The sequence below is a fragment of the Haliotis rufescens genome, unplaced genomic scaffold (assembly GCF_023055435.1).
Source record: "Haliotis rufescens isolate VD_foot unplaced genomic scaffold, xgHalRufe1.0.p SCAF_32, whole genome shotgun sequence".
NCBI classification, from domain to species: Eukaryota; Metazoa; Mollusca; class Gastropoda; order Lepetellida; family Haliotidae; genus Haliotis; species Haliotis rufescens.
This window is the reverse complement of record NW_025964024.1, coordinates 650395-665442: the sequence shown is the minus strand read 5'-3', so window position 1 is coordinate 665442 and position 15048 is coordinate 650395. Positions and strand designations below refer to the sequence as shown.

The 15048-nt window shown below is 40.7% G+C and overlaps 1 protein-coding gene across 2 annotated transcripts in view; it reads right to left on the bottom strand.

The window, feature by feature from the left end:
- Nucleotides 1-14732, bottom strand: part of LOC124149128 — a 55246-nt gene extending 40514 nt beyond the window's left edge. For both annotated transcript variants that reach the window (XM_048380633.1, XM_048380634.1), the window contains exons 1-3: nucleotides 14577-14732; nucleotides 3678-3943; nucleotides 864-962 (exon numbers count right to left, since the gene is read on the bottom strand). In XM_048380633.1, coding sequence (XP_048236590.1) covers nucleotides 864-962; nucleotides 3678-3924 — 346 coding nt within the window. In that variant the 5' untranslated portion in view covers nucleotides 3925-3943; nucleotides 14577-14732. The remainder of the gene's footprint in view (nucleotides 1-863; nucleotides 963-3677; nucleotides 3944-14576) is intronic.
- Between the last annotated feature and the right edge of the window lie 316 nt (nucleotides 14733-15048).

The window sequence follows — 15048 nt, the reverse complement described above, 5'->3', positions numbered from 1 at the left end:
GGCAGGGCACGTGGTGTCATCACAGATTTTCACTGATCCGTTCACATAATTTTCCGCACTATTTTGCCTTTTACTTTTGGAATCTATGTCGTTGGTTAATCGAGACTGGTTATTCTCTGGCGTTCATGTTATATATTTTTACTTGTTTATTACAGTGTATTGTGAAATAATTACATGAGTGAGTTCTTGAATGTTTTGTTGTTTATAGCCAGCAGTAACAGACTTTTTCAGCAAATGCACACTGTTTCTACCAGCTTTCCAGCATACATTGTTTCTACCGATTGGGCTATTGCCTGTATAAGCCTGGAGTGGGTAAAGCACGGCTCATCAGTGGTAGCATCGAATCTAGACGTCAGGATGCGCTATATGTCAGTCTTCCCATGCTTGTCGAAAGAGGCGACTAACGGGATCGGAGGTCAGACTCGCTGACTTGGTTGATGCATGTCATTGTGTCCCATTGCTGTTGCGTAGATCGATGCTCATGATGTCTCTGTATTGTCTGGATCAGACAAGATTCTTTACAGAGCACCGTCATATGGCTGGAATATTACTGAGCGCGGAATTAAACAAAATACAAGATAAAAATCAGACAGTCACAGCTAAGCGTTATCTTCGTGGCCAGTCATCATATTGTTTTAAGGATCAAGAACCACCCAATCCGTTTTCAGTGTTTTGATTTGTACACGTACATTTAGAACCTCTAAGACTTACACGTCACTGTTCGCACAAAGGATTAGCGTTCTCATATAAAGGGGTTTAACATTGTTGATTTGATGTATGCATTGACATAATTTGAATTGGCATTAAAATATACACATAAGAAAGTCGTCAACAATTCATCATACAGATCTTTATCTGAATACCTGAGCTGTCTGTGAGGCTCACACACTTGTCGTACACGCAATGGTCGTTGTTTCCACATTTCTGCCCTCCACACCTGATGCTGTATTCACACCGAGAGCCTGGAAGGGAATGATTCATTGATACAGTGTAACCACGGGTTGAGTGAATGAGTGAGTGAGTGAGTTGGGGTTAACGCCGCTTTTAACAGTATTCCAGTTATATCACGGCGTGTCAGCTTAATGTGGGAGGAAAGCCCGAAGTGATGCAGGTCTCAGACGTTTACCACTTCGTTGAAACCCACGAGCACGGGTATGGTGCTGACAAACCTAGAAACATAATCGGGGCAAACCGGGATTCGAACCCACAATCATAGGTTTCTGGCGTGCCCAAGGGACGCAACTCTGCACAGCGAATCGCGGCGCCTTAGACGACTGGGCCACCCGTGCCCCCTTACCACGGGTTGAGGTTGGAACAATCCGCGATAGTTGCGATGACATTGAGTTATTATGACAACGATAGGTCATCTTGGTATAAGGCCTATCCCCACGACCATCCCTCCCTCAGTATATTCCCCTTGCCTTCGGCCCCTGGTCTATCCCTCCAACCAACACCCCCTATCGAAAAGGTAAACATTTTATCATTTTAACATTACATAATATACTGTGATCACAATTGATAATATCATTGATAACGTATCAATTGTTACCATATTAAAGTATTACATATTTAAGTATGAAATAAAGTGTCATTGATAATTTTCAATTTTCAATAAGAAATAATAAAACGTGAAAATGTTTACCAATTATTTAGGTGACGGTGGGGAGGGAGGGAGTTGACATTGACCTGGTTGGATTGTGGAGAAGGGAGTTGGAAGTGTAGCCTTGACCGTTATCTTAAGGTCAACTCTTCTATCTTTCCACATGACCGTACCGTCTCTACTACATGGAGTTGTTTCCGATACTACAATGATTATTTGAACCATTTCATAACTACTAGCGCACTACTGCTGCTGAAACTACTACTTTTGCTGTTGTTGTTCTTCCTGCTACTAGTACTGGTTCTGATTCTGTTGTTGCTCCTGCTGCTAGTACTGGTACTGCTTCTGTTGTTGCTCCTGCTGCTAGTACTGGTTCTGATTCTGTTGTTTTTCCTGCTACTCGTAATAGTACTGCTTCTGTTGTTGCTCCTGCTACTATTAATAGTACTGCTTCTGTTGATGCTCCTGGTACTAGTAATAGTACTGCTTCTGTTGTTGCTCCCGCTACTAGTAATAGTACTGCTTCTGTTGTTGCTCCTGCTACTAGTAATAGTACTGCTTCTGTTGTTGCTCCTGCTGTTAGTACTGGTACTGCTTCTGTTGTTGCTCCTGATACTAGTAATAGTACTGCTTCTGTTGTTGCTCCTGCTGCTAGTACTGGTACTGCTTCTGTTGTTGCTCCTGCTGCTAGTAATAGTACTGCTTCTGTTGTTGCTCCTGCTGCTAGTAATAGTACTGCTTCTGTTGTTGCTCCTGCTACTACTACTGGTACTGCTTCTGTTGTTAACGTTGCTCCTGCTACTAGTAACAGTACTGCTTCTGTTGATGCTCCTGCTACTAGTAATAGTACTGCTTCTCTTGTCGCTCCTGCTACTAGTACTGGTACTGCTTCTGTTGTTGCTCCTGCTACTAGTAATAGTACTGCTTCTGTTGTTGCCCCTGCTATTATTAATAGTACTGCTTCTGTTGTTGCTCCCGCTACTAGTAATAGTACTGCTTCTGTTGTTGCTCCTGCTGCTAGTACTGGTATTGGTTCTGTTGTTGCTCCTGCTGTTAGTACTGGTTCTGATTCTGTTGTTGTTCCTGCTACTAGTAATAGTACTGCTTCTGTTGTTGCTCCCGCTACTAGTACCGGTACTATTTCTGTTAATGCTCCTGCTACTCGTAATAGTACTGCTTCTGTTGTTGCTCCTGCTACTAGTAATAGTACTGCTTCTGTTCTGTTACTATCATACTAGTAATAGTACTGCTTTTGTTGTTGCTCCTGCTACTAGTACATCTTCTGCTTCTACTTGCTGCTACAGCTAGTACTGGTACTGCTTCTGTTGTTGCTTGGGGGCACGGGTGGCCCAGTCGTCCCAGCGATTCGCTGTGCGTTGCGACCCCTGGACACGCCAGAAACCTATGATTGTTGGTTCGAATCCCGGTTCACCTCGATTATGTTTCTAGGTTCGTCAGCACCATACCCGTGCTTGTGGGTTTCACCGAAGTAGTAAACGTGTGAGACCTGAATCACTTCGGGCTTTCTTCCAACATTAAGCTGACACGCCGTAATATAACTGGAATAATGTTAAAAGCGGCGTTAAACCCAACTCACTCACTCACTCTGTCGTGCTTCTGCTACTAGTAATAGTACTGCTTCTATTGTTGCTCCTGCTGCTAGTAATAGTACTGCTCCTGTTGCTGCTCCTGCTACAACTACTACTATTACAATAATGTTACAACTACTACAACTACTGCTACAACTACCAATACTATACTGCTACTCCTACAACAACTACAACTACTACACATACTACTAATGCTACAAATACTACGACTACTGCTTCAACTACTACTAATACTAATACTGTTGCTACTACTTGCAGTACTACTACAAGTACAAGTACAACTACTACTACCACTTCTATTACCATAATTATAACTAAGTCTTTTATTATTACTACTACTACTTTTTCTACTACTCCTACAACTGCTACATTTATCACGACTACTATTACTGCCACCAGATCGTCTATTGCCATTAGGCTCCCGTCATTACATATAATCCACTTGAATCCAGTTCAAAATTACATACCTGTGAAGCTAGGTGTGCACACACAAACGGTATGCTCTATGTCCAGATCATTGCTACACTCCCAGTCCTCCAGTTCCCGACAAGTGCCATTGTTCAGACAGGTGTCGCTACTGCATAGGGGTTCAGGGGTTGTGAATATGGAATCATTCGAATCGGACTCCGTCGTTGACTGCGCCGTGATGACGCTAGCGTTGATGACAAACACCAACACTGCCAACCAAAGAGCTGAAGAGTTTGCTGGTTTCATCTTTCAGATCGTCATTGGCCTGCAAAGGATATATGAATGGTGAAATGTGCAGTTAAACGTCATGTTACTGTTATTTAAAAACATGTGTCTCTTTATGAATTAGATGATAAGTCTGCATGACGAAATTATGGTCCATTCATGTTCTATACCCTCCTTGAAGAACGCAACATATCATGATCATATAACTGTAACTGTAACAACACAGTAGAAATGCTAAATGCATGTTCCAGAGGTTTCAACTTCTTGTGTCAAACTATTATAATTGATCACGACCAATTGTGGTTCAGTCCAGAATAATGATGTTCCAGTGCATTATGTTTCAGCTTCAGCGAGGTATTTTTCCGGAGACACTAACGCGATTCCACTTTGCAGTATTTGAGGTGTTCAATATGACACTAAATATGCCTATTTGGTTGTGTTTGTTTGTTTGTTATGCTTATACAATCAGAAAACCATCACAGAAAATCGCATTTCATACAACAGTTATTAAATAGTTATTAAACAATCCGAAAACCATGCTTATGTTTCAAATCCCCATGCATCAATGTCACCAACACAGGGTCAGTTTAATTCAAATGGACAATAGGCAATTGTACAGGTTTCGAAATTCACAATTTTAACTCACCAGACATAATATAAACCTGGTAAAAGATGAGTACTACTTAATGACTTTTGAAATATTGCCATGAAACAACCTTTCTTAAAATTGGACCCTATATCCATTTCCTTACGAAACATTCATTTGTTCATTGTTAGCATCGTGTGACTCAGTACTTGCGATCTGGAGAAACTCACAGTCTTCTTGTACCAACCTTTCAGCAGATATCGGCGGGACCGTACATATTTTTCAAAAGCAGGAAATATCTTATTTTGAATTTACAAACGACATTTAAAGATGAATGAAAATAAAGGTAGAGTCATTGTCAGAACGCAGGGTCATACAGTAGGTTATATGTTCCTCTGTCAGGTGGACTTATGGTTCAGATGATGTGTTGTTGTGTCTGATGGTTGAAGGTTTAAGTGACGTGTTCATGATTATGTTATGTGGGCTCATGGCTAAGATTATACTACATTATCCACATATATCATGCATGCTCTATTACACAGTTTCACATCTGCTCTATTACATCAACAGTATCCCATGTTTCAAAGTTGCTCTATTGCATCCACAAAATCCGATGTTCCACAGTTGCTGTATTACTTCCACAATATCACATGTGTCGTATATGCTCTATTACATCAACAATATCACATGTTTCATATTTGCTCTATTACATCAACAATATCACATGTTTCACAGTTGCTGTATTACATCAACAATATCACATGTGTCGTATATGCTCTATTACATCAACAATATCACATGTTTCATATTTGCTCTATTACATCAATAATATCCAATGTTTCATATTTGCTCTATTACATCAACAATATCCCATGTTTCAAAGTTTCTGTATTACTTCCACAATATCCAATGTTTCATATTTGCTCTATTACATCCACAATATCCCATGTTTCACAGTTGCTGTATTACATCCACAATATCACATGTGTCGTATATGCTGTATTACATCAACATTATCCCATACGTCATAGTTGCTGTACTACACCCATAATATCACATGTGTCATAGTTGCTGTATTTATTCCACAATGTCACATGTGTCGTATATGCTCTATTACATCTACAATATCCAATGTTTCATATTTGCTCTATTACATCCACAATATCCCATGTGTCATAGTTGCTGTATTACATCCACAATATCAAATGTGTCATAGTTGCTATATTTCATCCACAATTGCAGTATTTTATCCACAATATCACATGTGTCGTATATGCTCTACTACATCCACAATATCCAATGTATCATAGTTGTTGTATTACATCAACATTATCCCATACGTCATAGTTGCTGTACTACACCCATAATATCCCATGTGTCATGTATGCTGTTTTACATCCTCAATATCCGGTGTGTCATAGTTGCTATACTACACCCACTATATCCTATGTGTCATATTTGCTGTACTACACCCACAATATCCTATGTGTCATGTTTGCTGTACCAAACCAACAATGTCCTATGTGTCATGTGTGCTGTACTACACCCACAATATCCCATGTGTCATGTATGTTGTACTACACCCACAATATTCCATGTGTCATATATGCTGTACTACACCCACAATGTCCCATGTGTCATGTATGCTGTACTACACTCACAATATTCCATGTGTCATATATGCTGTTCTACACCCACACTGTCTCTGTGTCATGTATGCTGTTTAACACCCACTATATTCCATGTGTCATGTACGCTGTATTATACCACAATGTCCCATGTGTCATGTATGCTGTATTACACCCCAATATCCCATGTGTCATGTATGCTGTACTACACCCTCAATGTCCCATGTGTCATATATGCTGTATTACACCACAATATCCCATGTGTCATGTATGCTGTATTACACCACAATACCCCAATGTATTATATATGCTGTATTACACCCACAATATCCCATGTACCAGTATAATGTATGCTGTATTAACCGTCAATATCCTATGTGTCATATATGGTGTACTATACCCACAATATCCCATGTGTCATATATGCTGTATTAGATCCACAATATCCCATGTGTTATCTATGCTGTACTATACCCACAATATCCCATGTGTTTTCTATGCTGTACTACACCCACAATATCCCATGTGTTATCTATGCTGTACTACACTCACAATATTCCATGTATCATATCTGCTGTATTACACCCGCAATACTTGAAGTGTCTTTTATACTGTATTACATCTAAAATTTCCCATATGTCATATATGCTGTATTAACCGACATTATCCCATGAGTCAAATATTCTGTATTAACCCACAATATCCCCTGTGCCATGTAAACTGTATTAAACCAACGTGTCCCATATGTCTTGTATGCTGAAGTACGGACAACATCCCATGTGTCATATATGCTGTATTACACCCTCGGTAACCCAATGAACAATATATCCTAAGATGGCAGAGATATCCTTCACTTAGGGACAAAACGACAATACAACTCACTGCACAGAGGTAGCTTTGATATAAAATCTATTCTATCGTTTTGAGAGCTGTAAACGGCCATACATGAATGCATACTTGAAGCGATCCTTTGTTCACATTATTGTGATACAGACATGTAATAACCCCTCTTTCCTCCGCCATCCCCCACCCCCTTGTGACTCAACCTCTTCTACAATGAATATCACTTCCTGATTTGCCCACCATGATCCCCGTTCACTATATTTTCCATGAACTGGTGTGAAAAAGTGTCACGATTAAATCTCTGTCTGTAGATTCTGACATTGTAGATTATTTACAAAAATGTGTCTGAATGCTGTTTAGCTCAAAGCACACATGCCGGATAACCGATACACTGAATTAGGTCTTCAACCTTCAATACCCTCAATACCCTCAATACCTTCCAGGAATTTGGCTTAGTAGATGGCGACTGAACTAAAGAGTCTTAAAGCTCATAATAACTATAGTTATACCAGTGAATTACGTTTGGATTACGATTTTTCGAAAAGTATTAATCATTTCAAGCAATATTCAAATCATCTCTTACATATATGGTAGTTAGTTTAATAAACACCTCATCATACAGCAATATACCAAATAATGAGGTTTGGGCTTGTTATAGATGATAGATGAGGATGTCACAGCTGTAGTAGACTTATGATTCTCACGATGTTTTTATTTCCCAAACATACCTAAACTCGAACCTTCCGAACATCTGCGTCGTGTATGACAATAGTAAACCAGAGGATAATATGCCATTTATCTTAAATCTAAATTTATCTGATCGAACTTTCGAGCTTCGTGTCTAAACAAGGGTTAAGGAAGTCGTAAAAGAAATGTTCCTTAAATAAAGGAAGGGGGGGGGGGGGGGGGGGGGGGGGGGGCATGTGCTCACACAATTTGAATTTGCTATTTCTGATCGGAATATTTAATGGATAACCTATATAACAACTTTAAAATGTCCCTTCTATTAGTCAAGTCAGAAGAATGGCATTGTACGTTAGGCCAGTGGTCCAAATACAAGTTAAAGGTCATATTACCTTTACTGGACAATAAACGCAACGCATGTTTCGAGATTTCCCTTTTCTCAGCAACATACTATTACATATGCACAAAGTTGTGCTGAGTTTGTACATCATGATAATCAAGTAGTGAGAGACATTTTCTGACTTGAAATGAGGAGTGACTATAAAATATTTTTCATTGTTTATTTTTTTAAGCCCAGTAGTTCCTGGTCACGTACACTTGTATGATCATGTATATCACGATGGCGTGTCATGTGAAATTAAAATGGGTTTAACGCCGCTCTGAACAGAATGTCAATTACAGTAAAGTACGGTTATAACGAACTCAAAGGGACTACTAATTTTAGTTTGTTTTAACCGTAGTTCGTTATAAGCATATATACAGCATAACTAGAGCAAATAGTCGGGACCAAAAAAGTAGTTCGTTATATCCGTCAGTTCGTTATAAGCGTGTTCGTTATAACCGTAGTTTACTGTATATCAATTCCGGAACTCTGTTTGAATCATGTGTCCTCGGAGCGTACGTATTTGACAGAACCTGTCACCTGGCGGCCCCACATGGGACTGCTTCGTGTTTGCCTTAATGTAACCAAAACATCAAGCCATGGTCTGTCCATCAAGACGAAAACCAACGAGTGCACAGACGAATGAGAGCTCAGTTTACATTGCACGAACAGTGATGATTCTAGTGCAACAACCTTACGGCCATCTACTCTTAAAATGCTTTAAAATATCATCGGAATCGTTCAATGGACTCTGCTTTAAGTGGAGATTTATTATGATTTTTTGGAAACAAAACTTATTGATTATTCATTGATCTTGTGTGGTCATTGACTGACACGTAACAATTTCTGTGTTAACCTTTCGTTTCAGTTTGAAACAGTTTTGAGGGGTGACGGTATAATACACGCGGACCATCTGTAGAAGAGTTAAACAGAGCTATGTACATCTCTGGAAGAATAGAGAGGATGGCTATTATATAGTTGGGCATCAAAAGTTAAAAACATGTTATACGAATGTGGATATGGTTATATTTGGTTACAGCAACATGTAGATATGCCACAACATTTCTTCTCCCGTTTGACACAGACTTTAAAAGATATGTACATTCAAAAATGGCATTGTTCTTTGTCTAGTTCTAGAAAAGCAAAATATTACACTACATTTAAGACTACTATTATACTAGAACCTTATCTATTAAGTGTAAATTTACATAAGTTTAGAACAGCTCTTTCTCGGTTCCGTTGTGGCTCACATGATCTATTTATTGAAACAGGCAGATATGAAGGTATTGCAAGAGAACACAGACTTTGTAGGATTTGTAAAACTGATTGTACTGAAGACGAATATCACTTTTTATGTGTATGTCCAGTGTATGAAGATTTAAGAGCAAAATATCTAAATAACTATTTCTACCGCAACCCAAACGGTAACAAATTTTGTAAATTAATGACTTGTGATTGTACAGAAACTATTAGAAATCTATCAATGTTCATTTATCATGCCATGAAATTAAGAAAATGTATGAATTTGTAACACTCCCCACACATTGTACTATAGGCCTTTGGCCTCATAAGAACCATGAATAAAGATTGATTGATTGATATAGTTCGCAGACATAAACTAAGCAGCAAAAGATAGTAAAGGTTTGCAATTTGTAATTTTCCTAAAAACAGCGATAACTAGTTGAAAGTGGGTATTGGGAATATGACCGCCCAGAACCAGGTACGAAAAAACACCTCACCGAACGCGCCACCTTTGACGGCGCTCGTGCGGTGACAAAAAAATGGTGAAACAGGTTTCCCTGCATGTTAGCTGTATAAATGCATCGTCTGCAGGGTATAACCACACGTGATGAAAGCACACAGAAGAAATGCCACGACTGTCACAGGAGCAGAGAGACAGAGTGCCATCGGTATGGCCGAAATGGGGGCAACACAGGTCCAAATTGCCAGAAGGTTTGGTAGTACACCATTGACAGTAGCCAGGCTGATTCAACGGTACAGGCAGACAGGGAGGACACAGGACAGGCCTAGAACCGGACGACCCCGAGTGACAACACCACTGGAAGACGATCAGATACGGCTCATTCACCTGCGAAACAGATTCGTAACGGCGACGGCGACGGCAGCGCCAGTCGGGAAATCCCATAAGCCCACGTTCAGTACTACGACGACTTCGTTCCGAGGAATGGTACTGACTGCTCAACATCGACGCATGAGACTGCGATGGGCGAGGCAGCTCGACGCTGGCAAGTGAGAAATTGGCGTCGAGTGCTGTTTACTGATGAAAGTCGGTTTAACTTGTTTCGAAATGACGGCAGAGAACGAGTTTATCGACGCAGAGGAGAACGTTTGGCTCCGGCGTGTATTCGAGAGGTCCATCCATTCGGCGGGGGAGGTGTCATGGTATGGGGCGGTATTTGTAGAGATCAGAAGACTGATTTGGTGATTATACAGGGAAACCTGAACGCTGTGCAGTACAGAGACCAAGTGTTGCAGCCAGTTGTGCTTCCGTTCTTACAAAACCAACAGCAGGGTACATTGTTTCAACACGACAATGCCAGGCCCCATACTGCAAGACTGACTCGGAACTTTCTAAACCAGCAGAACGTTGACGTTTTGTCCTGGCCTGCTCACTCACCAGATATGGATCCTATTAAACATCTGTGGGACTATCTTCACAGACAGATTAGAGCACGCCATCAGCCTCCCGTCAACAGACAAGAATTGCAGCAGGCCCTGAGAGACGAGTGGCAACGGATTCCAGTCCACGTCATCAGAAGACTGACGTCATCGATGAGGCGGTGTATCACAGCATGCATTGAGGCAGCTGGAGGTCATACACGCTAATGAAGTCAACTGTGTCGACAATGAACTTGTAGTGTGTCTGACAATTTTTTGGTGACATTTCACACAACTTTTGAAAATGAAATTTCTTACCCCACCATTGTTTACCTTGAGCTTACATTACCTCTGATTGCACAATTTCATTCAAACTGTGGTTGATCAATCATTTGTTACCCCTCCCTAGATTATATTATAATTCACAACAAAACCTCTTCTTGTTATTTTTTATCGATCATGGAACTCGACCTATACTTTCTTTTGCCGCCCAGTTTATTAATCATGTTTTGCGAGAGTACGCGCTCTATATTTCCCCGGTCTATGTGAGGAAAAGCATCATGGTAAACAAGTTCCCATGACCCTGATAACGAGCATTGTGATGACCTTACATGAGTCTACCACCCTTTTTCATCTTTTGTCATAGGGGATTATTTGTAGTAAAACCTTGTACCCTGTCCCCTTTATGAAACAACGTACATGCAAGCATGCCTTATACAGGCAGAGCAAACGGTGATGTTTGTATTGATTTAGACCTCCAGCCTTCGACAAGCTAAATGTCAACATCAACTTCCTCTGTAATGTGTACTGACGGTGTCGTAATCAAAGGAAGTCCACCCATGGTAATATGAGTTGTTGGGTGGGGTGTAAATATAACAGAAAGAAGTCAATGACGCGTCTTTGGTGCTGCTCGCAAAGAGGAAGCTTGTCTGCGTGAACATGTGCCACTTGCAATCTGTGGTTTTATACTGTGCTCCATAATATATTTATTGCTATGTGTAACTATGATATATGTGCAAATAAAGCGACAAAACCCTCTCAATATCCAACAGAAATGTCTGCATAAAGCAGAGTCGATCGTACGATTCTGACTATATTGTGAGCATGTGACAATGAATCACTAACAAAAAGTAATGATACCAGGTGTTCGCGAAAAGGTGAGCGTATCCTGCCCCACCGATGGCACCCGTCACAAACACATGCAAAGGCAAGTCAATTGTTCGCCGGGGGAAAAAAACATGATATTTCTTAAATGCGTGTAACCACATATACCCAGCCTACTATATAATGACGTCATGTAGTAGATTTGAAGTTAAGTTATCTAAGCTTAACAAAAGCTTTTTTCCAATCAATGGTATTGTGTTGCAATTTACAAGATGTCTTCTCACGTCCATACTCAAATAGCAAACAGACCCAACCCTGGGTCTACTTGACGCACACAAACACCTGGTTTAAAAGGTGTAACCGAAGTAGCCATCCTGAATTGAACATACTGACAGTTAACTAATCGCTGGCATTCTGAACAGCACTCTTGAGTAAACTTCTCTTATCTGCCTTACTCCATCTTCCCGAGGCAAGGGCATTAACTGAGTATAAAAGTCCAGTTTTTACCCTTGCCGAGCTAGGCTGGAATTCCCCATGATGCAGATTGGCTGGACTAACGAATCTATGCATAGTCAAAACCAAATCGCAAACAACAAAGTTTGCAACGAGCAGATTTCGGTCAATTGAAGGATTTAGAAAGCATGTGAACTGCCAAATATTCGTCGACAGATATTTTGCAAACCTTTTCATGTTTTTAATCAAGGTGCACAATTGTTGTGATGCACTTCGCGAGGTAAAACACGTTATATTACAATAACAATCTTTATTATCGATGAGATCTCTTGACTGGGCGCCGCCATTTAGTTTTTGGCAATTGAAGTGATATGAAAGGTGGTATCTGATTGGTCATTAGGAGGGACATAGAAGGGACATAATTCATAATAGCCACCTGTGGCGCTAAGATCGAGCCTGGAAATTGAGGCCAAGGGTGGAAACTGGACATGGAAGGGAACACCCTTGACTCGAGAAGATGACCTTATTCAGTAAGGTCAAGTATTCGGTAGTGTCTTACAGTAATGTGTAGTGCTCGGATCACCCCTAAGCAATATTGGATGGAACAATGTATATAATAGAAAATCACACAAATGTGGTAATTGAAAAAAAGAAAGTCATTACAGAACAGCATCTTGAATCTAAACGATGTTGTTAACACTAAGCCCGGAGGCATGTGGAAAATTGTCAAGTTTACATCGTCGTAAACGGTAGATCGAGTTACTAGAGTGTTTGAGGTTTCACCCTACATCAAAAGAAAATCGTGAAAACAATTTTTATAATCATTAACCATCTCCGCTGTATGATTCCGACCATATCATATACATGGTCCATGAATCAGGATACCCTCACCGTTTCGCAAACACCTGGTATCATCACGATTTCACAGTGATTCAAAGACCTATGCTTATGATATAGTCGGTATCGTATATTGGACACTGCTTTTAGTAGAGATTGCTTATGATTTTTTATTCAACTGATATTCGTCAATGGCAGCTCTGCCTTCTCTGTATAAAGGGCACACAGGTCGTTACATCACGCTGAGATTCTATAATTGAAGTTATAATTGGGTTCGAGTGCAGGATTCGTTTTTTATCAGCATCAATGTGGTGTTTTACAAATGTGGTACACGTTATCTGGGTAGCTTTTACGTTTCCAACCAAAACTGAGCTGTCGTTATTTAACTGTAGCGGGCATAAAAAATATATAGTTCCCTGTTTGGGATTCGAACGATGAACCTTCTACGAAAGTTTTGTCCACATGGCCAAAGAGGTTTACCCCGTCAACAAGATGACAAGGTAAGGATGTTATATGTGGGATGACTCCACGCCCTGCTACATACTTCCCCGTCAACAAAAAGACACGTCCCTATCCGCACAGGAGGTTACTGAGACTAACTGGCCTCAAATTTGACAAAAACGTGCTCAGACCAATGTTGGCCCCTACGTGGCGGCCATAAAATGTCCGAGTCCCATGATGGGATTCGAATCACGGACGACTTGTCAACAAAAGAGGTTAACCCCGTCCGCAAGTTAACAAGGAAAGGATGTCAGGTGTGGGATGTTACATAATTGATAAAAGCCTACCTAGCTTACATATCTGGCACACAACACATCACGAATACAACATGTGAGGTGAGGCGAAATGGGGTTTAACGTCGCGTCCAAGATTATTGCACTTTATATAGCGACGTGCATATGCATGTACGTGTGTGTGTTTGTGTGGCTGCTTGTACTAGTCCGGACTGATGCCGATTTATAGTGCTACCTCACTGAGATACCATGCCGCAGTTTAACATGAATACCCCACTCAGACACAGTATACTGACTCCGAGCCGACCAGTCCTTGTTTTAGCCCCTTAATGCCGAGTGCCAGACAGGGTAACAACAAGTACCATGTTTCAACGTCTTTTGGTATGACGCGGTCGGGGATCGAACCCCGGACCTTCCGCTCTCCGGGCGATCGCTCTACCACTAGAGCACGGAGGCGGTTCACGAATACAACAGCTAGATGGAGCAAAGTATCCTTTTTGACTCATCTATGCTTGGTTACAAATGACGTCCTTTCTTTCCCTACGTTACACCATGCAAATAAATAAAAACGATAAAACCCTTGCCGTTGTACGATTGAAACTATATCATGAGCATGTGTGTATAAATAATTATTAAAAGGTGATGATTCCAGGTGTTCGCGAAAAGGTGAACGTATCCCGCCCAACCGGTGGCGCCGGTGACAAACAAAAGTCATGCAACAATCGCTGAAAAAATTTCAGTCATGATTTCTATTTCCCCTGAGAAATAACACATAACTCTACATATACAAGGATGTCACTTACTTTGCAAAGTATTTGTTGAACCGCTGAGTGAAATGATTTTGAATCCAGCAAGTGGAAAAATGATCCCTCTTTCTACGTATGCACCAGTGTCATAACAGAAAGACCTCTAAATCTGTGCAGAAATGCAGTGAGACAACCCGATTGTATATTATTACTTCCTGGTCCCACCGGGAAGACCAATGAGGTCAACTTCAGCTGTGTGTACTACGTGCAATGTGTGACTTCAGGCGTATCGTCTCGGGTCCGTTGTGATGGGGTTGTATCATATTGCAGGCTTCTTCTATACCCTGGTATCAAATCTATCACAACAACATACATACTGTTTTCTGAGTATTGGGGATTAAGTGCTTTGGTATAAGGTTGTGTTATGCTGATTTAAGATACGAGCATGCGTATTCATGTGGATACGAGGGGTGGGTGAAGATTTCTTGGCATGTTCAAAGTAATCGACTCCTGGGTCTACATACTTCTG